Raw genomic sequence first — 25,414 nt, forward strand, 5'->3', positions numbered from 1 at the left:
ACCCGGCTTTGCGCGAAGGTCCACCAATGTGATATCCCTAAAAACTATCTGACGTCCTGGCAATTTTTCTTGCGAAGGACCCGGGTCTCTGAGGAATACATAAGGCAAGATCATTCCCTTCTACAGTAAGCACTTTGACCCTATGATGAGATGTTTCGAACGAAACAGTTTTTGCAAGCTGAAATAGATAGAAGAAATTTTCAACGTTCTCAAAGTTGTAGACTCCTAACTTTATTGTTTATGGTTTGACCACTGCGATTCGATGTTTTTGTTTTTTTGTTCGTTGGCGCTGTCGTTGCCGCCATATACTACATAATCTCAATATCGTCAGCGTAGGCCAGTAGTTAGGTGGACTTGAAGAGGATGGTGCCTCTTGCTTTGACATCTGCATTGTGAATCAATTTCTTCAGGGCATCCCTTTGTCTTAGACCGTTGTTAATGTTGAATGGTCTCGCGAGTGATCGTGCTGATTGGAGTGACTATTTGGGCAAAATGCCATGTTTCCGCAAAGTGTTAATAGAGGCAGCTGTACATTTTCCCACGAAAATCCCCAGTATCATCCTCCAGTTTTATTCTGGTATTACTGCAAAATTTTATGATTCAGCCAACAGACTCAATCATCAATCAATTGGGGGAATATGAGGGAGTATTTCTCCCTCAATCCAAAAATAAAATTAGTTCTATAATATACTGATAATATAAAGGAGCAAACAACACCTCGCAACGACAGGTCACGCTACTCTTAAGGCAGAGGTTAGGTAGCATCTAATGAATTACCAGTGCTCTGGAAGAAATCGTCATTCCTTTTTTGCAAAATCCGTGTACAAAAAAAAAAACTAGGAGACAGTTTTTCTCATTTGGTGCGAGCCGTCATCAAGTGGATGTTAACACAGGAATACGCCAATTGAAAAGTTATTTTCATAACTTCGTTGGATTTGAGCCATCTACCAATTTTCTTGCAAATTGAATCTCTAATCCAATGACTTGCTTTCCCCAATGAGGTACATAATTTCTTATATAACCTGCGCTTTTAATTCACTCTAAGATGGTCCACACCCTTAATTCTCGTTTCTACTTTATTTGGCGCACAAATTACAAAAGTATCCTCGCTTTTTCCATTTTCATTATTCAGCTAGAAATTTGCATAATCAAAACAACATTGTAATAGACTCTTGTCCTTATTACAGCGGTCCCCTAGTATTTATGGTGAATAATTCAAATCTTCAAAATTTCCCTTACGGTTGAATTTCTGGAGGCTGTTTCTTACCGTGCTTGCTGATCTCCCTAGTGTTTGTGCCTTTTCCCGCACTATAATCATTCATAAGTTTGTCAAATGATTTTGACAAGTAAATTAATTTCATTGCCGGCCCTAATTATTATGCATTTGAAAAAAATGAAGTGGTTTTGCTCAGGAAATCTGTGTAGGGAAAATTGTAGATACTGAGAGAATACTGTTTACATAAACTCCAGGGGACTTAAATTTTAATTGGTTTATTGATAAGTTCGTCTGCGAATATTACCTCGAAAATTGTAGATTTTTGTAGTAGGAAGATCATAATTCTTTGGAGACAACATTGAAATATATTTAGATGGCGTCATACGATATGAAATGAAAATGAAATCGAATATGTTACGAAATACTAGGAACGCAAGTAGGCTAACTTACAGTATGATGACTTAAAATATATGGTATTCCTTCGGTTGTCACCTCTGGGTTGCCCTCGGCTGCAACAAATTCAAACATAACCTCTGTATTTAGAGCGGCAGGAATCTTTTCCCTGAATCCAGATAGTTTTCAAAAATTGATTTCTCGCCGGTCATGTCACTGATAGAGTAGAGAGTGAAGATGACCGACCACGGTCAAGGGCGTCAACCTAAAGCAATGCTTTAGGTTACAAAAAAGGTCAAAAACGCAGAAAGATTGCAATTCTGGCTGACTCTACTGAAATGAATGCATTGGTGGAAAAGGAAGCAAAAAAATGCAAGAAAACCAACAAGAATGTGGGGAAGGATCCTCTCGCAAATCAGGCAGTTCGCAAACAACCCGGACGCCCAAGAAAAGTTGTCTACGACATATCTGATGATGATAAAAACATTTCTTGTTAAAACAAAACATTTGTAATAGTCCTCATGATGACTGAAGTACCTACTTCTTAATCATTTTTTTTTCTTTCCATTTTGATTTAAGTAAAATTTGGTCAATAAATATGCTTTTCCAATACATTGCTATTGTAAAATTCAAATAAAATTGCTAAAGTCATGCTAGGTTTGAGTATAACAATTAATTAAATACAGTATCACGAATTACCCCGACCTCTATCACGATTTTCTCCGGTATCGGTGATTCGTAACTTGAGACACGGTCTGATATTTTATGTTCTATCTTGGATAAATATCATAGGAAAGACACACACAAATTTTTCGTATAAAGTAGAGGGTTGAACAATTGAAATGAAATTGTGATTTTTTTTTATTTATAAGAGTCAAAATTCGCATACCCAAAATGTCACGATTTGCCTCGGTTTCCCCTAAGGCAACGCCAAATAGGTACGAATGAATCCATCATGCAAGAGAAGAAAATGAGCAGTAGTAAAATATTTTTACACGCGAAGAACAAGAGATCCTGATCTTGCCAAAGAGTATTACTTATAAGTGACAAGTCTATCCAGTCTCTATTGTTTCGCTAGGCATTGCCATCCACCCCCATAGTTGAAATCAACCCGAAATCATTTTTCCACGACAATAGCAGCCAAGAGAACAGGGAATCACAATATTAATAAATTCCCATGGTTGAGCGCCAGCCTCTGGATGTCGTTAACCCAGTTTCGAATCCCGGTCACCTCGGATGTTTTTATTCGTATTCATGTAGTATCGCTGCTGTAGGTTTATCACTTTTTGATCAGAGCATTAAGTGTGATGTCAATGAAAATCAAATACAATCTTATTAGAAGGTAGAAATATATATCACATCCACACGGACACAAACCATTATTTATCACGTCAGAGACGCGGTGATATTACGTAATGATGTAATATCAAATGATATTGTGATGTTTGGATCGCATTCCGTGACGGTAACGTGATATTACACTTTAATGTGATATCCCTTTTGTGATGTTACATACACCATTTACCCCTTGATTTTCGATAATTTTCAGATTTTTTAGAAAACTCATCATCAAATCATTTCAAATGAGCCCTCAAATTGGGCATTGAACCCCCAAATTACTCTACCTAGTGACCTCAAGAAGTCAGAGTAATCAAAAGGCGGAGGTCTACCATGAAATTTCGTTTGAACCGAATTTCAGGATGTTTCTGGGTACTGAATATGGAATAGATTTCAAGAATCTACTTACTTTTCTTCGCAGCGCAAGGAACAGAAAAAAGCATTAGCAGTTACTGGAACTATGACATCCCAACTGGGGATTTAAGCGTCCGCGTGAGTAGATAACATCGATGATAATAATATGAAACTACTTCAGATGGAATCAAAATGAAAGTTACCCCGCGTGAGATATCTTCCTAGAAACCTAAACAAATTCAACCGAAATGTCTCAACCATTCAGTTTAAGTAATGGAAAAATATGAGAAGTCAAGTGAGCTAAAGTGAACTTTTTAAAATGTTATTTCTTGGGAGATAATCTACCCCAACACAATCTCATTCAAGGAATTATACCGGCATACGGACTTGATCTCCGTTGACGTACTTATCAGAAAGCAGAAAAGGAAGTGGACAGGTCACTCATAAACGAAGACAGAGAACTCCATTATTGACTATACCTTAGAATTGAACCCACAATCCCGGGATTGCCAATGAGAGGAACGCCCTAGAGCTAACATACGTGACGCAGAAATGTAGAAGAAGACTGCAAGCTTCCCGGAAAATAGCAAGCAGATTTGAACCATACCTCGAAAAAAAGAAGGCGATGGCACGTTAGTGTATTTGACGCGCCATGTCCAATATAGGGTTACCCATATGCGTGCAGGTATGTGATATATGCACACCTCTACACACTCCTTACACGAAGAAATATTTAGAAAGGGACCACGTTATGACTACTAAATTATGTTAGTAAGAATCCTTTAAAAGTGTTCATATTTGGATAGGTAATTTGCAGAATGCCCTATAGTCAGAATACTTACAACTTTTTAAGATACCACTACTATTTTTGAGTTGCTGTTACCGCTGGGAAAGCTGATTTAGAGGCCATCCAAATATTTTGAACTAACAGCTGCGATAAAATAATTCCTCCTGAAATAGGAGTGGATTTATCATTGTAGTATTGTAACATAATCGAATTGAAAAGGAAAAGAATAGGCTTTAATTCCTCATAATAGCAATATTTAACAATAAAAGAGAATAGGAATATACTGCGAAAGTTCCAACTCACAATCGGACAAATGTGTGTTCTTATTATTAACGAGAGTGTCAAGAACTTTTGCTTAGTCATAACTTTGTTATGTGTAATTCCCTTCGCAACTGTTGACCCTTAAGTGGAGCACAGTGCTTCTGCCTCTCCTACATAAATGATAGCTTCGATCTTATCCGAACGATGACTGCGTATTTAGAGCTTCTTTTAATCTTTAGTATACCATTCCCATCAAATCCGACTGAAACTTGAATAGTATTCCTTATTTGCAATAATTGCTCCATTGATTCGCAAATAATGGGAGATGAAAATCGATTTTATGTATTTGACATGGTACTAAATCTCAGTAGCCCATTTCGGGTTCATGTTTAATGAACACAATGTTGACTGTAAACATCAAAATTTTCCTTCCAATGGCTTTCAATTAAAATTCGAATTCGACTCCAATTACAACTATGCCACATTGGAAAGCAGAGAGACATACAGAACGGAAGTTCCGCAAAATCCAAAGTAATTGCGTTTAACCCGAAAACAAAATTTGAAGTCAGATTCACTTCCTTACTCACTTCCCTTGGTCCTAGTCAGTATTTCTTTGGGGACGACAAAACAAACCGAAAGATCAAGAAGAAGTAGTCCAATAGGAAGTCAGACCAAAATCACACTGTATCTGTAGCTATCCCCAACAGACCAGATTGAATATACCATGTATAGTGACTGACTTCCGAGTAATTAAAATGCTCTCCATTAACTTTTGCAGATTTCGTATCACTGAACTCCGGGAATGAACTTAGTGCCGACTATATCGATGCTTCTTCGAGGAAGATAAACAGTTTTCAGGATAAGAACGTTACGGAGGACGATGCAGCAGTCGAGAATAGAAGGTAAATATGCAATTAAAAATTTATTTGGGGGTATTTTCTGGTTTATAGAGATAAGGCTTGGTGCATTCAAGTGTTTGAGGAGAAATATTGAATTAAAATGAAGATGTGATTGAAATGAATTTGGTTTTCGGTGAAATTTAAGTCCTTCTGCATCTAGAGCACTAATGTGATTTGATTGCTTGGGGCCCCGTGTACATTATGGATCGCACAAATTGAGGGCATTATGAATTACCTGAGGGAATGAAATGATGATTTTAATGGGAGCATTTGTTTAAATAATAGCCGTTTATTTAATACTGAATGATTTTAAAGTTTCTGTCTTTAATTTAAGACAACAAAGTAACCGAAAGCAATACACGTTATAGAAAACTTACAATTAGACATCTGCGAAACAGAAAAGAAATGAATTCAGAGTTTCAATACAAAAGCAAATGAATTTAAGTGTGACTTGAAATTGATAATATGAAATATTTATTCTGGAAATTCAAACAATTTTAACTAAAATATGGGCCAATCATTTTTGAGAATGAGGTTAGCCTGTAATTAACTATGTTTAAAAACCATTCTGAGTGGCCGAAAAAGATCTAGAGGGAAAAGCTATCCCAAAATCTTAAAGAAATTGGCTAAGTGACCGATAAGATCTGACCGCAAATACTGAAGCTCCATCAAAGTGCTCAGTTGACACGTTCTTGCACGCCCCTGTGCTAGCCAGGTTCGGGAATGTGGGGAGTCCTTTGAGCCCTTCGATCCCTCACGTGTCATTTTTACAAAATTGACGTGTTGCAATAAGATTTTCAAAATTATTGAGGGAACACGGAGTCGCTTAAATATTAAATACACTAACAATTAACGGCCAATGATACAGTCAAATCAACCCTCTTTCGCGAACAATATTTTTCGGAATTGTAGACCAATTCACAAAAATCGAAAAAGAAATCGACAAAAACACTTAGAGCCGAAACTAGCATAGCGTCTTCTCTACACCGAGCGCAAAACTCTTCCCAAGCTATGAGTAATTTCCTACCATCGATCTCACACAAGCTTAAGCGAAGCCGACGCCGGAAAGAAACTCAGCACTGTTAATGGCCTTTTTTTGGTTGCTATTCAAATTTTCCACTCAGCAAAGACAAAATTTTCGTTTTTTCCCTTTCATCACGCTCAGTTGCTAATTTTGAAAGTTTCAGGCTACAATGCCTACCAACAATCTGAGAAAACTCCACTAAACCCTTACCAATGGAAAAGTCCTCCGAGCTACAATGTCCTCAAATAAAATTTCCCTGATTCAAAAAGGGAAAATCGCAGAAAACTAAAAGCAATCCTCCTATTGATGAGAATCCGTTGTGAAAAGCTCACGCTCTCCTTTTCACCGTAACACCTCCAAAAATCCGAGAGGTTCAACTTCACAAAGGATGATTAACCCACCGCCTCTTGGCGATCCGAAGCAAAATCTCCCTTTGCAGTAGCTCAGCGAGTTCGATCCATCTCGACAATCTTCAACAAATCCCGCCAATCCTTCTTGAAAAAAGAAAATGCAGCCGAAATGACAACCTCACAACAAAATCTCCGACTTCGTTTCACCGCGGCCAAAATCCTTCCTCTAACTTTGTTGCACAAAGAGCAGAACTGTCGCTCACCAAAACGGCCGAAATCTAAACCAAAAATATGATAATCTCCTCGGCCCGTCAGCCGATCCCGCTAAATTTGGCCCTGAACTTCTCGAGTTCATGTTGCCAGGAAAATGCGCAGCAGCGTTGACGGATGCGGCAGATCGTTCCCCTTTGTCGAATGCATTCAATAATGTGCAATACGCGGCGAAATTTAAGGTAATTGCACATTATAGAATGCATTATTTGATTAAATTAATCCCGAAAAAGGCGAATAATATCCCGCTCCCGTCACGAAGCCGCGGACACTGCAAACCACCCCCTCAAGATACCAAATTCTTTGATTTCCAGTAGTCAATGGCTTCCCACGTATTACCGTTCAATATTGCAACTATAGGGGATAGTAACATCAATAATAAACTCGGAGTGACCAGTCTTGTCAACTAACAGCACCTCTGGCTTGTTGTGTGGCATATGTCGATCAGGCAGGACTTCCCGGTCCTAATGCATGCCGTAAGTAGAACTATCGTGTACAGCCCGTGGCTCATACCGGTAAACCGGGCTAGCAGGCTTTGGTGGATCACCTTACATACAACATTATGGCTGTTCGTGTATTGCACAGGTGCCATAACAGTGAAATGAAATGAGATGCGGTTATTATTATTACTATTCTGACCAAATGGGCTATCATTAGCAATAAACCACGTCTGCGTCTATAACTTCCTCCTAAAACCAAATCTATCCTTGTGAAAGGACCAATTTTAAAAAACGATTTCATGAAAACAGCAAAAGCATTCAGACTAAAGGAATTTTTCATGATTATTTTAAGCAAACACAGAGAACATCACTTTCGAAATTTTTAGTTTTAAATTCTTCGGTCCCTCTCAGGAAACTTACACTTATACGTGCCTTCTTCGAATGATTCAGAAAGCATTCTCCCCATTAAATATCTTCAGGTGATCGACCTCAAAAGACCTGGTGTTCCTTTTTGGACAGCCGTTTAATTGCCCCTCCTTGGTGGTTCCCAGCAACAAAATCAAATGCCGCTGTGCCTCTCAACAACAAAGTCAAAGACAAAGACAAACTTCAAAGATGTCAATGATCAAAACTGTCAGTGATAATATTTTGACAATTTGATGTTCTAAGACTCATTTCCAAACCATTTATTCCGCACCATCGAGGGACAATTAGCTCTGAAGTGCGCCGTTTTAATGGGCAAACTTGAAACACCATGGCAGTTGGTGGAAGATTTAAGGGAACAGAACCCAGCTGGCTCAAATTTTCCAGCTCATAGCGTTCACAATTGATAACATTTCCACGAGCCCACAACTAGAGATCTCTTTGAGGTCCTAAAAGAATTGTTTATCTAATATCCACAACTCTAACTAGACCTAAGCAATCCTCAATGCGAATTGTAGGGTATACCGAGTCTGCGGGCGTGGTTCTTGTGCAAAAAGGCGTGATTCTGTACACATTTGTACGCATCTGAGCCAAAGGCTCTCGTGATCGGGTCTGCTTACAGGAGGCCGAAATCTTCCTCGACTTGCGCAGATGATGACATAGACATGCTGCTCAGTCTGGCTTGCGCGTCACTGTACTGCCCCCTTCAACTTGGGGGGATGTCGCCATTGAGTACAAAGTCTTAACAGCCGCTTTGTAGGTCGACTAGAATGACTATATTACGTTGGAATTAACTACCTAGGATGTCACTGTAGCCGCAGGGCATCGCTGTAGTAGCAGTAGTCCTATTGAACTTGGATCTATTATATTTCTTTGTTAGCGTCGGGCGCGACACAACAAAGACCATACTTTACAATGGGTCGACCCATTATCTTGTACATCCAGAGGACCAATCTTGGCCGAAGCCTCCATTTCCTTAAAAAGGTCCTCTTGCAAGCCTGCAAAGATGCACAGGCCTTCTTAACCCCCATTTCTTCGTTTAATTTCCAATTTAACATAGGATCCAGAATCACACCCAGATGTTTTACATTGGAAAAAAGTGCCAATTCTTGCCCATTTAGCTGCACTAGGTCGAAATCGGATACCCTTGTCATGGTAGTGAATATGCTAGATTTTGGTTAGATTTGTGCCGAGCCGGTGGCATCTTACAACCACACGAGTATCTTTGCCAACCCGCCTTAAATAATTTCGCTCATAACAGAAACAAACACCCCTGACATCAATATCATAAAGTTATCTGGATACCAATACCAATACCACCCCACTCCTGTCTAATATCGGTACAATTTCATTCATCACTATCAACAAAAGCACCGGAAAGATGACACCCTCTAGAGCGTACCTCTTCTCAGCTCAGCTTCCAGATTAGATTACATTATCCTGAATCCTTGCATGTATATACGTAACAAACTCCTCCAGTCTTATTCTGATTAAAGCTTCCTCAATGGCTTTGTTATGAATATTGTTGAATACTCCCTTAATATATACGAAGGCAACTAGGGCATATTGCCTGCTATCCTCGATAATTACCGATACCGATAGTCACTTAACGGGGCTGCGTAACCTCTAAGCAAGGTTTCAACTACCAGCTCTCCTTCCTTCCCGAATCTTGCTGAGTCTTGCCGACCTGCTTTAATTTTCAATATTTTAGCAATAGTTAGCCAGGACCGCTTCGTTGCAGTCTTGATTGACTTTTACCTTGTCGAGCAGTCGGCAAGTAATTTTTCCGGTAGCAGATTTTGACCACCTCGCTGGTCAGCTCCTGAGATAGGACAGATGTTCTTGGTTGGCTTGGTGGCTTGCTTCTTTAGTTTACGGATAAAGACCATGAGAATTTCACTTTCGGCTAAAACTATCATCGGCGAATACCTTTTGTTCCTTGGTCCTTTTGTTCGTTGGCAATAAATCCTTTTGTTCGTTGGTAATAAAAATACTACAATTTTCCAATCATCATCATCATCAACGGCGCAACAATCGGTATCCGATCTAGGCCTGCCTTAATAAGGAACTCCAAACATCCCGGTTTTGCGCCGGGGTCCACCAATTCGATATCCCTAAAAGCTGTTTGGCGTCCTGGCCCACGCCATCGCTCTTAGGCAGGGTCTGCCTCGTCTTCTTTTCCTACCATAGATATTGCCCTTATAGACTTTCCGGGTGGGATCATCTTCATCCATTCGGATTAAGTGACCCGCCCACCGTAACCTATTGAGCCGGATTTTATCCACAACCGGACGGTCATGGTATCGCTCATAGATTTCGTAATTGTGTAGGCTACGAAATCGTCCATCCTCATGTAGGGGGCCAAAAATTCTTCGGAGGATTCTTCTCTCGAACGCGGCCAAGAGTTCGCAATTTTTCTTGCTAAGAACCCAAGTTTCCGAGGAATACATGAGGACTGGCAAGATCATAGTCTTATACAATAAGAGAGTGAGACGTTTCGAGCGGAACAGTCTTTGTAAGCTGAAATAGGCTCTGTTGGCTGACAACAACCGTGCGCGGATTTCATCAACGTAGCTGTTATCGGTTGTGATTTTCGACCCTAGATAGGAGAAATTGTCAACGGTCTCAAAGTTGTATTCTCCTATTCCTATTCTTCCTGTTTGACCAGTGCGGTTTTATGTTGTTGGTTGATTCGTCTTCGGTGCTGACGTTGCCACCATATATTTTGTCTTGCCTTCATTGATGTGCAGCCCAAGATCTCGCGCCGCCTGCTCGATCTGGATGAAGGCAGTTTGTACGTCTCAATTTTCCAATACTACCCCCTAATTAATCTTTTCCCGACAAAAATTATTATAGGCTGAACGGCAATTTGAGAACGTAACATTGTACTACGGCCACTGAACTTCTTTTTCTTTAAATAGTAAATTAACTTATCCTTAGCATTCGTTCTGGATTTAATCAAGTTGTATTCAACCAAAATTATTTTATCCCTCCCCTAAATCTTCAGCGCGTTCGGAAACGGAATTAGTTGGCTTTTCACTTGCGGCGCACGTACTAGTCATCAGTAAACCCTTTGTCCCCTGACGTCCAGAATAAACTAAGCAGAACACCTACACAACTTTTTCCTTCGCCCACATAAAACCACTATCCACCGGGCCCACGCTGCATATTTGTAATTTAAGTTGCATGCTCATATCGTCACTAGAATAAATTAATTGTAACCTATATATTTTCGTCAAGGTTTGTATAGGGTTCACTTTTATCGGCCTTTTCTACCTCGGATTTATAAATGGCCTGCGTAGGCAAATACAGATTGATCCTGAAATGATCGAAGTTTATTCGACTTCACTTTATTTTCTCACTGTAGTTACGACCTCGTAGGCTATCCAGCCTAACCCCGCCAAAAATTTGTTTGGGGTCCATCCACAAATATTCTATATAGATCGACCGATCAGGGTACCTGGTGCCTGGCTTTCTGAAGTGTCCAAACACGTGGTACTGAAAGAACCTCGTTAATGATGTCCACTCTCTCACCCGATTTAAAGTTTGTAGGCGGCTATAAAACCCTGCATTGCATTCATCATGACCATTTGTGAACCACCGTGGGCTTTTCTCAAACTCACGTGAGGTGGCTAACGACGAATCCGATTGATTATTGATCTTGTTTTTGTTTCGAGTAAGCTTATCACAAGCCCCGCACAAATTCCGATGGTACTGAAACTGAAGCGACTTCGAACATGAGATCCACTTTCCGGGTAATTCAGAAGGTACTCATAAAAACCCCTATTTTCCTGCTTATCGTAAGAGGTGGCTGAAAGTAATAGAAATTTGTGGACCATCAACTTGCAAATTTTGAGTCTTTATTTCTCCCGAAACATCAGCAATGCTTCGGATAGGGGCTGACCTAACGCCGATGATCTTTGACTATCGGACTACGATTGGTTTCTGGAAAGTGCGCACACACGTCGACAATGATAGCGAGGGTCCCCAGAGTACTCACTTTCTTCAACTCGAGCGAGAATTCCAACAATATCAACTACACATTCAGGGCTTAACCGAAGTAGGATTTTGAGGCTATGTTGGGTACTCCTCTCGATGTTGAGGCACTGTGCTTTTGTACTTTGTTAAGCCAAGGAAGAGCAGACGTAAATCCGGTGTTTTAGCCTGGGAGCTGGTTGCTGACAGACTTTTGACTACTAGATTCCGGTCCAGGATAAACAGCATCACAATTGTACAGTGTTATGCACCAACATAGACTTCCGATATAATGGAGAAGGATGCTTTCTACTAGCATCTACACGCTACAGTTTCGAAGAGGCTCCCATTGAAATTGTGACATTGTCATCATCATGAGTGATCTCACAACACCTTGTTGCTTTGCGGGCATGCGATGGGAATACACGGTTTTGATGACCTTAAAAATAATGGTAGGAGGTTTTTGGATATGCATCTTCGACCGCCCCATCTTTGGTGACACATTATTTCAGCGCAAAGCTTGGCATAAGATCAGTTGGGTTTCAACTAGCCAGATTGTCCACTTTGTGGTCAACAGTTGATTTAGGCGTTGCCGCCTAGCTGTGCCAAAGAAGAGAGGCGGTGACATTCGCCTTGAACAGGATCACCATCTAATGGTCGCTAACGTTCGCGTGTGTGTTTCACTCGCTATTTCTGGAAAATTTGGAAAGCAACGACACCTAAGTTTAATATCGACCGCTTGTATGACCCACCTGTCGCATGACAGTGGAAGAGCTATTTTCCTGATCGGACCGCAGATACACTGAACAATCCGCTAAGAATACACTAATCATACTACGCAGGTCGTCGAACGCGTCCCGAAGGCGCGTTAGGGAACAGGACGTGGAGTCTAGATTTCCACTTCACCTGCTCTTCGTCGATTTGGAGAAAGCTTTCGACAACGTGAACTAGGAGTACATCTGGCGCGCTCTACGTAGAAAGGGCATTCCGAAGAAATTAATACCAATTATTGGAGCAATATATCATAACGACACATGCCAACATGGCAAAATCTCGGATGGGGGGGGGGTTGAAAGCAGAGTTTGCCAGGGTTGCATATTGTCACCGATATTATTCATTTATTGATCAATTCATATATCTGGGAAGCAATATCAGCAATAGCGATGTCGCTTGACGCATTAAGTGTGCCACATCATATGGAAATGACCCTCGCTACTCCTCAAAACCTCCAAGCGTCGAACGTAGAGCTGGGCCAAGTTCTCGTGGGCGATGTAATTGAAAGGCGGAAGTGGCAGTGAATAGGTCACACCTTAAGAAGGGACGACAATTCCATTACAACCTAAGTCATGCAGTGGAGCCCAAACCAACTTTCCCAAGATGTCCGTCGAGTGGGTCGCTCCAGGAACACATGACGCAGAAAAGTAGAGGAGGAATACGTACATCTTAAGAAGTCCTGGAAGAATGTGAAGAACATTTCATAAAGCCGTGAACGATAGCGGGTAGATGGCAGCTGTAGCTAGCACTGGATTTGCAGAAGGCAAACAGAATTGAACTGAAGGTGAAACTGATAATTCTGACGGGTCATTTTTTTTCTGACTAACTAAAGTAAACTTTTACAATAAACAAAGCAGTAAATTGAATTCGCCAAGTATACATTTCATTTTGTAGCTTCCTCTGTTGAAAGCCTCACCACTTATTTTCTCACATATTGGAAAGAGGTCTAACTATTTATCTGTACTCATGGCCCTGGACTGTTGATAGTCAACCAAATAATGAGTTGCATTGCAATATGATTTGCATATCAAAGGAGCGGATGCGAAAGAGGAACAGAGGGAAACACCATTTCCATTTTCCGTGTTGAAATATCGACTAACTGAGATGAAGTTTGGAATTACCGGAACATGTAATAAATTATGGAGCGTAATCGATAAGCACGTCCCTTTGACTTGCAATTTAATTTACATAAAGGTCAAAATGTAAAGATATTATTGATATTTCGATATACTTGTATTCCTGAAGAGGCTGCCTTTGAACAGACAGCGAGGATATTGTTTTACGTGCAACACATATCCTGCATCAAACTGCACAAATCTAGATCCCATTGAGGCATGCATTTTATAATTATTGACACCGAGCTGAAAATATGTCAAGTAAGGAAATGGTTTGGAGATTGAGGAGTCTTTCAAATTCACATACTCCACATACTCCTTAAGTGTTTACATTTTAATGTGTGCGGCTTTTATATTAAACGAACAAAGGAGAAAACAATGGGGAAAGTACTCTATTGTACGTTTTATATATTCATTATTTGGAGCAAGTTCTACTTGAGAGCACTAGTATACTCTAAATTGCAGCCATTCCATTACTCTCTAAATAAAAGTTTCCTGAACTTTTTGTCATTGCTTCGAACTGCTACCAAATATTCATCAATTTTCCGTGAATATTTGCTCATTTTTCATACTCAAATTTCTCTTTCTCAGGCATCAGCTGGGGAATTTTTACGCTGAATACGTGAACCTATGTGAGGTTGGAAGGATTGAATCATATACTCGTAGATAATATATTGAGTATTCTCCAAGGATATGAAGGATTTCTGAAACTCATGTGAAGAAATGCGAATATACATACCCGTGTATATATGATACTGTGTGGAAGTAGAGATTTCTCTATTGTACTTTCTCATGCACCATCTTTCAAACTATGGAAATATTTTTGTATAATGGAAAGTAAGAGCAGAGCAAGTTTTCACAGAATATGCACACATGCATAAACCTTAATTTAAAACAGAAATAGTAGAGGAATAATTTTCGTAGTTTATCTTGAACCTGATCGAAACTATTCCCATGTGGATAAGTTGTATTAACATTATCTGCTCCAAAATGGCCCTCACCGTTTTCCAATTACAAACACATACATTTAGTTTAGTTAACTGGAGGGAGCCGCAGCTCCGAGCACTCAGGCCATTATTAGGCCCATTATACTATCCCCGTAAGTTGCCTATTCAATGGCTTCCCGCCTACGGTGTTCGCAGGCTTTAGCGAATCTGAGAACATTCTCAAGAGGCAGAGAGTGTGTAGATTCTTCATTGAAGAAAACCTTGCCAAGGTGTCTTGAGATCTGAGGCTGCCGGGCAGCTGCATAAAAAGTGCAGGGCTGTCTCCTCCGCCTATTCACATTGGCTGCACACAGCCGAAACCACCACCCCATCTTTTCCATATGGTAGTTTAAGGAGCAGTGTCCCAAGCCCTACTAGGGTTTTCATGTCCCTCTTCTTAAGGGACAACAAAAATGCTGCTCTAGTGGCCCTAGGCTCCTTCACAAGGATTTTCGCTTGCCTGCAAGAGTCCAAATTTCTCCACTCGGTTGCGTGAATCCTTGCAATTTCACCCTTCAGAGTAGACTTGACAGTAGATGGTTGAATTCCAAGAGCTGGTTCTGGCCCCACCATTGTGGATCCAGACCCTTGGCGAGCCAGTCTATCAGCCCCCTCATTACCGGCGATGTTAGAGTGCCCCGGCACCCACATCAGGAATGTTTCGTTCAGTCGGCTAAGTTTCAGCACCACCTGATGACAACTCCACACCAACTGGCTTGATATGTTGTTGGCATTTAGTGCTGATAATGCCGCCCGACTGTCGGAACAGATTCGAATGGTGCGACCCCTCCATTTTTGTCGCAGACATTCTTCTGCCGCCAATGAAATGGCATATATCTCCGCCTGGAATATGGTCGTCATTTTTTCGAGGGGTCGGGCCAGTTCTATAATCGGATTCTCCGAGAACACACCTGCACCCGACCCATCCTCCGTGACTGACCCGTCGGTGAAGATTATTAGGTCTGTAATCTGAAAAGATTCATGACCACTTGTCGACCATTCTTCTCTTTCGGTGATTACGACAGTGTATGTCTTTTCAAAGACGAATCTGGAAACCATATGATCGGTCGGCATCAGGGCTACTGGATGTTTTTCAAGGAATTTCCAGATAGACGCATGCCCGTTGGCTTCGCCGCCTTTCCGCGCCCCAATGGTATCGAGCCTATATGCGTCGTTGGCTTCTTTCCGTTTCACCTCCAAGTGAATGGGGGGTAAATTTAGGATAGCTTCAAGTGCCGCAGTCGGCGTAGTACTCATTGCTCCAGTAATACTTAGGCAACCAAGTCTCTGAATCTGCGCTAGCAGCTTCCTGCTGTTAGCAAAGTTCAGTCTTGGCCACCAGACGATGCATGCATACATCAAAATGGGTTCTATTATGGATGTATACATCCAATATATCTGTTTAGGTGAAAGTCCCCAGGTCTTACCTATCGCATTCCTACAGCACCAGAGCAATCTGCAGGATTTCTGGTATTGTTCCTGGATATAATGCTTCCACGTTAACTTGGAGTCGAAATGTACTCCTAAGTACTTGACTGTTTGTGCCAGCTGGGTTTCCGCCCCTGCTAAGATGGGTAGCGTATAGCGGCCCCACCTGACGTTCCTAGTGAACATAACTAGTCCAGTCTTCCTAGCGTTCACCGTGAGTCCATTGCGGAGGCACCAACTGTGGATTACATGCAGAGTTGCATTCAAGTGGTCACATACTGTGTCCACAAACTTGCCGGTAATTATTACGGCTAGGTCGTCGGCAAATCCTTGCGCGAAGACTTTTTTGTCCTCCAGGAGCCACAGCAGGGTATCCATCACCAAGAGCCATAACAGTGGAGAGAGAACCCCTCCCTGTGGGCAGCCCCTGAGACATCCTGCTTTAATAGACTTCTGGCCAACCGATATGTGGATTTTTCTCCACTCCAGCATGTGAAGGATCAAACTGATTAGCAGCGGTTCAATTCCATGCTGTCCCGCCGCATCACAAATTGCCGCAAATGAGGCATAATTGAAGGCACCTTCGATGTCCATCAATGCGCCTAAGGCGTATTCTTTATCGGACATCGCCTTTTCAATTTTTGCCGTAAGTTCATGGAGTGCTGTCTCCGTGGATTTGCCTTTCTGGTAGGCGTGTTGCCTATGGTGAAGTGGCCATTTAGGAATGTGTGTATCCCTCATGAACCGATCTACTAATCTTTCTAGTCCTTTTAGCAGAAAGGACGTTAGGCTGATCGGTCGAAAGCTTTTTGCGTCTGTGTAGGTGGGTTTTCCTGGTTTGGGAATGAACAACACCTTCACATCCCGCCATTTAATTGGAATATAAGCATGTGCTAGGCATGCACGATATATATTCCGAATGTGTAGACCCAGGGCATCCATTCCTTCTATTACTAGCTCAGGGATGATGCCATCCGGACCTGCAGACTTGTATCTATGGAACGAGTTAAATGCCCATTTAACTCGCTCCAGTGATACTACTTTGCATGCCAGATTCCAATCTCTTGGTTGAGGGCTGTATGCACCTGTTGGCCCCGAGATTAGATTTTGGATGCTGCCTGGGAAGTGTACTTCAAGCAAATGATTTGCCGTTTCTTCATCGCTTTCTGTGTACTTCCCATTCTGTAAACGTAAATAACCCAGTTTCTGGCTACGTTCTTTGACCAGAATCCGCTTCAGCTTTGAGATTGCCTCAAGAGAGTTAGTCTCTTCGCAAAAGCGTCTCCAAGATGATCGTTTAGCCAATCTTATGCTCTTCTTTAGAGCCTTCTGTGCCTCTTTATAGCGATTCCAGCTAGTGCTTGATTCACCCTTCAGAGCACGATTAAGGAGCATCCTTGTCTCTCAATTCCAGCAATGGATTTGATGCGCTTCCCAGGGATCGTGACTCGCGCGCTAAATTCTGTTTGATACATTACCCAATCTGTCTTCCTCGGATTCCGAAATGGAGTGGGTGGAGGTAGATCCATGCCCATAACGAAATCAATGCGTCTGTGAACCGAGAGTGTGATATCGTTTGATACTCTCCACTCTCCGATCAGCGCCGCGATGTCAGGAGATGCCACCGTGATGTCGATGACCTCTCGCCTGACCACGTTGAAGAAAGTGGGTTCATTACCCACATTTAGGATCTTCAAATCGGTTCCTACTAGATACTCCAGTAGTCTCGATCCTCTTGCATTGATGTTCGAACTTCCCCAGCATATGTGGTGAGCGTTGACATCACATCCTGCTATTACCCCCATGCCTCTACTTTTGGCATATTGGATAGCTCTGATGAATGTTCCACTGGGAACGTCTTCTGCGTCGTAGGGGAAATATGCAGAGCACCATAGTATCTCTTTATCTCCCTGTTGACTTTTTATGGTTAGCTTAGCCGATGTGGTGTCGCCATCACATAGGTCGTTAACCAGGTTAGCCTGGAAGTCTTTGCAGACTACCATGCAGGTGCGGGGTCGCTCGCTTCCATTGGCGTACAATAGGTCAGCATGTTGGAAGTTTAGGCCCCTGACTGCCCCACCAGCAACCCGGTTCTTGTATGAGGTATATAAATGTCTTGCAGCTATTGATCCGACGACTGATAAGTGCAGTCGCTGCTTTACAATGGTGCAAATTTACTTGGGAAATGTGTCACCTCATTTATGTTTCAGATGAAGATGCTGAGGGTTGCATGTCCCCTTCAATGGTTTTAAGAGCCGACACTTGTAACGTGATGGTCCCCAGCCCATAGTTGAGCCGGTAACCCGATTTTTCCCGAACCTTCTTAACATCAGGATCGGGGACGCCGATAGTGAGGAAAGTTCCCGGCCTATCGGTTCTCTCTCCTGTTTTGCTGCCTAGCAGCAACCAGGTGGAAGTGTTAAGGTTGTTCTGTATACCAAGTTGTTCCAGAACCCCGACATCATTTTGCTCTTCTTCTAGAAGCCAGAGAAAGCACTTTTTGATCGATGGAAGCTCAGAGACCCTTTTCAAGGTTAGTCGCGCACCCTCCCACACATCGTTAAGGGAGGAGCAGTACTGCCTGAGCCACTCGTTCGTGTCTTCGTCGGCAAAGTTCAGCCGTAACATTTTACGGTATACACCTACCGACTCAAAGCAAAGCTTAGTGCCTTGCGCGGACGCAGCCCTTACAGCTGGGAGGAGTTTCCTCCTGAGCTGTTCGCACTGCTCAGTATCGTAGCCGGATGGATTAGAGTCGTCATACAGGACCCATCCATCGGCTTCGATAGCCTTGACTGCAAATGAAGGCCTAACCGTTGCCGGCCGAGCCCTCTTTGCCGCCTTTTGTGTCGAAGAGTTAGGATCGTCCGAGGACCGCTGCCGCTTCGGTTTCCCCTTAGTTGCAGGTGCCCCGAACGCTCCTTTCCCCTCAACCTTGGCGCAGCTCTTTGGCTGTGCGTTGCCCGGAGGCGGTTTGCCCGAAGGCGGTTTGCCCGAAGGCATAATATACGTAGAGTATGTAGACTCTATGAGAAAGCTTGTTTTCAAATTTTAAAAAAAGCAGACAGTTTTTATAGGAACTCGGCATTCTTTACTTTATCATGTTGTGAATACTTTATAATTTATTAATAAGAAAGTCAAGACAGTGTAAGCTGCATGCTTTTGGTAATGTTCATGCATTTGCTATGTGAGGGACTTTTTTTATACTCGTTCTACTTATAATAATAGCAAGATTTCGTCGAAATCTTGCAGTATCTTATCCTACATTATGCATAGATCCATTCCAATTGTATTTAACCTTTACAATCTAATGATTAGCACTTCACTCTTTATGTCAATCTTCATCTAACCTACGTTTATAATTGGGATGACTAATATAAAAAAGACGACCTTCACCATCTGCAACTTTGTTAATAATAGTAGCACCCCCAGTCCTGGCGGCCACACAAGTAGCACCGCACCCCTCAAAATTTCACCTATTGAAGTTGTTTCAGACCTTAATCTGGTCTCCCATCTAAATACTAACTATTCTCAATCACTCCTAACCTTGTCGAGTTCGACTAATTAAAGCAGTTGGTCAATCGTTTCGACCAAAATAGAATAATTTTTTCTGGAATAATCTTCAAAATTATTCATTTAGCGGAAATTCTTTTGCCATATGTATATATACGGTCCTTCACTGTGTTAGACTTCTCATTTTAAATTAATGCTAAGGGAGAGATAAATTCATATGCAAATGAAAGCTTTGACGCACTGTAACTTTGCTTGCAATAGTAGGATCTTAACCAGCCTTTCTAATATTATGTTAAAGTTCGTATTTATCCGATGCTTTCAAGGGGGATTTCCTACAAATTTCTAAAATATAGTAATATACCATTATTATCTTTATTTGAGCAGGTATTGAAGTCGAATGTATTTTGAAACCTCGATTTTATATAAGGGTGTCATCCTGATTATTTTTTCAAATTTAAACGCTTGAAGTTGATGTGGACATAAGATCCGTTAATCCTAAAAGAAAAAAGTTAGCTCCAGCTAAGTTTTAATCCGAATTATGGCGAATTTACGTGCGTACCTACTCATGTTGTGTTTTGCAAATTATAACAAGTTGAAAACCGGGGTATGCAGGTATGAAAGGTTTTGTGTATTTCTGATGTAAAAGCTTTTGAGTGTTGAACTATTCCATTTTTCAAGTAACTTGTAATGTACAGGATTTTCTTTTTTATTAATTCGCGATCCCAAGCACGCACCCATTTGGTGAAAATGTCAGGGGTCACCCAAGCCTTGTGGTTAGTGTCATAATCTGGTAAGAGCCGTACATTTTTAAAACATCTAGGATGTTAAGATTTCCCGATTACGGGAAGCTTTTTTTAACTGTACCACTCATGTTCGCTGCCACCATCACAGTTACTCTTTCTTTTGATAACTTCCCTTCCGTGCGTGTTTCGCCTTTAAATTCCAATTTCTTCTCTGTGGTTAGTTTATAAAACAAGCCAGTCACACCCACATTAAACATTTCTTCGACACTAAATTGCGTGCGTAAATTTTTCTAGCCAATCGTTTACATCACTCTGTTGAACTTATCTTATCGGAGACGATGTTGTGCCTTACTTTAAAACGGTTTATCCAACTCATTGAGCAATTGAAGTTAGAGATATTCAGCTCTTAAACGAAAAAATGATAGCTTTCCCTTGAAGCTGGTGTTCTTTTAAGGGTATTCTCCGGTTACATTGAAACGCTTGATCTACTTGTTCTTGAGTGGTAGCCCTCACACGTTTAACTTTTAAAACATTAGCATTAAACAAGAGTTCTATCTTATCTTTATTTTCCTTTTTTGTCGATATTGTAGAACAAGTCACACCGAATTCCCTCACGAGGGCGACATTTGCTTCACCAATTTCTAGAGGGTGTAATATTGCACATGCGCATTTAACACGTAACAGGTCCTTTACCTCAATCGATTAAAACACAGTGGCTGTGATCTACCCGCACCAAATAATGTACGTGTGTTAGAGGGTGCAAACCAAAGGGTGGGCAGCGAAGTATTGTTTTTGCATAAGTATTGTAAACAAACGAATGATGCGCCTCGTTCTAACCGGACGATTGTTAGACAAGCCGGAATACCGGAGGCTCGTTCTTCGGGTACATATAAAGGTTTTGTGTTCATCTTATGTTAGAAACTTCACACATTTTTGTTGCAGAATGCATGAAATTTACAAAAAAATTGTAAAGTTTCACCCTCGAAAACTTTGTTAATAATAGTTGCATTTATTTTCAAACTTGGCCATGCTTTATGTTATCCCTTATACCACTGCCAAATTTCGTACTTCTAAGAGGGACTTAAAGGAGGATGGAAAGAAGGAGTGTGCAAATATACTATTACTAACTTTCTTTTTGCAGATATCAGAACCGCATGTATTTTGAAGCCTAAATTTCATAGAGATGCACCACTATGATTTTTTTCAGATTTTTTGGTTAGGATAGGTTCTGAGAATTTTGAGCTCCTCTATGTTTCACCCAATAGCAGAAACAAGATCATTTTCGAAAAGTACTAATTGAGCCCTTTCATCATACCTCACTTAACCATATTTGGTGAAAAAACACCCCCCTTTCACATGTAGGAGGAGCCCTAAAAGGATTAACAGATCAGACCGTATTACCAAATTTCATGACAATTGGCTCAGCGGTAATTAACTGGCCACTCGAGTATCCGGAGTTTTTAATTAGATTAATGCTTAACTAGTTATTTCTCAATTGTTGAAGCGTTCCCAGGTCCCTCTTCATTTTTTTTCCTGAGGTAGTCTAAAGATTTCCATACTTTGCAGAATGTCCAATGTCGGTGTGCAGTATCTTACTATGTGCTTGGCTATTAACGATTTTATGTCATTCACTGCTCGTCCTTTCTTTAGGCTATGACTTGATTCAGTTCTTAGCCGGACATGGTGGCTTTCGAAGATACTTTCACTGATTTGGTCATGATTATTCAGCAAACTGCCGAAAATACGAATTCGTAACGGAGGATACGGAGCATACACTCTTCCATCTTACAGAACAGAAGTGGTAGCCAATGTCCATTTATCTACGGAAAGCATCGTAAAGAATATGTTGAGTTCGTTTGGGTAGTGGAGAGCGGTGGAGGAAGTAATAAAGAATATCCACGGGATACTACTTCAGAAGGAATTTAAAAGGAAAACAAGTCGGGAAACCCGAAGCTTGATGCTTCAGGTATAAAGGTTTTATGTTTGCCTATGTGAGGAGCATAACGTAGTTCTCCATTGGCTTATAGCATTGACCCGAGATATTGAAATCGCTCAGTTCTGGGCAGGTTACTGCCACTGCCAGAACTGAGCGATTTAAATATCTCGAGGGGCAGGTTACTGCCATTGCCAGAACTCAGCGATTTAAATATCTCGAGTCGATGCTATCTGCCAATGGACAACTGCGTAATGAAATTGTTTAACACATTAATGCAACCTTGATGAAGTGGCGTTCCCCAACTGGTGTTCTTTGTGATCGACGTATCAGCGCACGTCCCAAATTTAAAATTTACTGCAATGTCGTCCGTCTGCCGCTCTCTATAGTTCTAAGTGTTGGCGACTATAAAGGACAATGAACGGGACTTGCGGTAATGGGAACGATTATATTGCATTGCACTGGTGGCGTGACACGTTTTGGTGTGGTCACGTAATTCACGCTAACGAGAATTCAACAACCAGTATTGGTCAGAACATCGAAAGCAATGGTAAACAACCAAAAAGCCGGCCAAAATAATGGTGGCTTGATACACTGGATGGGGATTTGAAGGTCTCGCGATTACATCCTGATCAGGCATTTGATAAAATAAAATGACGGAACCGATCACGACGAGCCGACCCCGCTTGTGAACTGAAGGCTGAAGAAAAAGAGGAAGATGTGAGTCACATAGTTAAAAATTCTATTGGCCTCTATTTTTTAGAAAGTAATTTAAATAAATCATTTGATGGAAAGGTATTGATAATATTCAACCTCATACGCGTCACACTCTGAGTTTAATATTATTAGCAAATGCCAAGAATTTAACTTACATCAAATATAAAAAATGACTAAGGAGAATTAGATTCTTCTTGAATGGAATTTTAATATTTCACTTGAATTTCAATTGTTCTCGTTAATTATGACGTCAGCATCTTATTTGTATCGCTTAGGATGCTGTTAATTAGCACCAAATTGATAAGTTTGGACTTCTATAGCTATGACACTAATAGTTGGCTTTCCATGGAACGAGACTGTCCTCTATGCCGGTGCAAAATTTGGTGCACCTAGGATGAGCTTGAAGTTTGAACTGCTATAACTTTGGCGTTCATAGCGAGATTTCCACGAAATTTAGCATGTATATACGAAATATTGCCCTCTATGCTGGCACAAAATTCGGAAGTCCTAGGATGAATTTAAGGGGGTTTTTCAGTAAATTTCTAAAAAGTAGTAATATACTATTAGTAAGTTTATTTGAGCAGATATCGGAATGGGACATATTTTGAGGCCTAGATTTCATCTCGGCGCACAATCTTGATTTTTTTCGGATTTTTACGTTGGGTAGTATCCGAAAATGAGTCCTATCTCACTTCAAGTGCGTACATTTTGACCCCTTACTCATGCACTTTGCAATTTATGCCAAAACCAATGTCAGTTTCGGAAAGTACAAATCGATACCTTTCATTTGATATCCTACACAACTATATGCGGTGAACAATTTTTTGAATCCCCCCTTGGCATGTATGGGGAGCCCCCCCCTTAAACTCCACCTAAATTTATGCCACTCGCTGTATGCGTGGGATTTCATAGTTTGAATCTGTCCACTAAATTTCGTTTGGATCGGTTCAGCCGTTTTGGAGAAAAATGCGTGTGATAGACAGACAGACAGACATTGAATCGATTTGAATAAGGTTTTGTTTTACACAAAGCCTTAAAAAAGAGGGGGAATATCACCATCACGGATACTATAATAGTTCATACTGACCCAGCCCCGCAACGTAATACCATATGTTTCGCGGTTAGATGGCGGGGGGGGGGGCCATTAATTAGTTTTAGCAGAAGCTGCACACGACTATCTTGTAGGAGTCAGCGGTAGTTTTGAAGTTTTCCACCTGTCATAAAGCACAAGACAAACAGACAGTAAACCGATTTTAATAAGATTTTGTTTCTAAAAAAACTTTAAAAAGGTTAACACTGCGATTTGCCTCTATCCAAGAGAAAACCATAAGCCGTCTTCGTCTTTTATTGTTCTTTAAATAAGTTCTGAAAAGGAGACCTGCTTTATATTATGACCCGCCAATTCTGAGCCTTACCTCCTTCATTTTTTAAACGATGTCAAAAGGAGACAGTTTTGAAACGTGCTTACTTTATTTGACAACGCATATTATCATATCTTCTACATAGCCCGACCAGAACAAATCGAGTGTCCGTAAAATGCATGACCTTGGTTAGAGTTGACATCATTTTTTTAAAATTAGATGCGCACTAAATTTAGATACCACGACTATCTATCATTTTCAGTTTGCTGAAATGCGCTACAGTTCCTACCAACAATGATCTAACAGAATGAGATGCCTTATTATGAGTTCCTTTCAACCTAGCCTTGGAAAATTTGATTCGCGATGCTGATGTAAACGCCAGTATCCTCTTCAAATTCACCAAATTACTAGCTTGTGCTGATGATAATGACATAATAGGGGAAAAAACATATGAACTGCAAGCGGCCTCATGTCGCTGTACTGCACGTTAATGAGAGTAAGATAAAGTAAATACTGACAACGTCAGCGACTGAAAAGGGGACAGTTGCAACAGCCACTAGCACTGATCAACTGAAAATCGTATAGATAGGAGACACCACATTTGAAACCTTTAATAATTTCTGCTATCTAAGGTTGAAAATCGCAACTGATGACAACGCTGACGACAAAACCAGCAAAAGGTTATTGGCAGCCAACAGAGTATTCCAGCTTATAAAAACTGTTCCACTAGAAGATGTGGCCTTGGAGTAAAAAATCTTACTACTCAAGACAGTCTTATATTCCTCGGAGAGTTGGGTTTTTCGGCAAGATGAATCGCGAAGCCTTAGCGGCGTTCAAGAGGAATATCCTTCGAACAATTTTTACCCCATATTGGGAGATGGACAATTTCGTATGATAAAAAAGGTAGACATTGCGAACCCTGCTTAAGATGGAGCTACTAAGGATATCGAATTGGGGAAGGGGGTATTTGGAGTTTGTTATATAGACAAACCTAAACTGGAAATCGGTTGTTGCTAAGTTGATAAGGATGATGATTGATGGTTCCTACCTATACTACGGGAGAAATAATCTGCTGGATTTGATTCCTATATAGGTTGCAGTTTATAGAGATTGG

At 41.1% G+C, this 25,414-nt stretch overlaps 1 protein-coding gene across 1 annotated transcript in view; it reads left to right on the plus strand.

Annotated features, from left to right (window-relative positions):
• Positions 1-25,414, plus strand: part of LOC119649702 — a 447,461-nt gene that overhangs the window by 315,222 nt on the left and 106,825 nt on the right. The window contains exon 3 of the mRNA XM_038051973.1: positions 5,128-5,251. Within this exon, the coding sequence (XP_037907901.1) occupies positions 5,128-5,251 (124 nt within the window). The remainder of the gene's footprint in view (positions 1-5,127; positions 5,252-25,414) is intronic.

The sequence above is a fragment of the Hermetia illucens genome, chromosome 2, assembly GCF_905115235.1.
Source record: "Hermetia illucens chromosome 2, iHerIll2.2.curated.20191125, whole genome shotgun sequence".
In the NCBI taxonomy this organism is placed as follows: domain Eukaryota; kingdom Metazoa; phylum Arthropoda; class Insecta; order Diptera; family Stratiomyidae; genus Hermetia; species Hermetia illucens.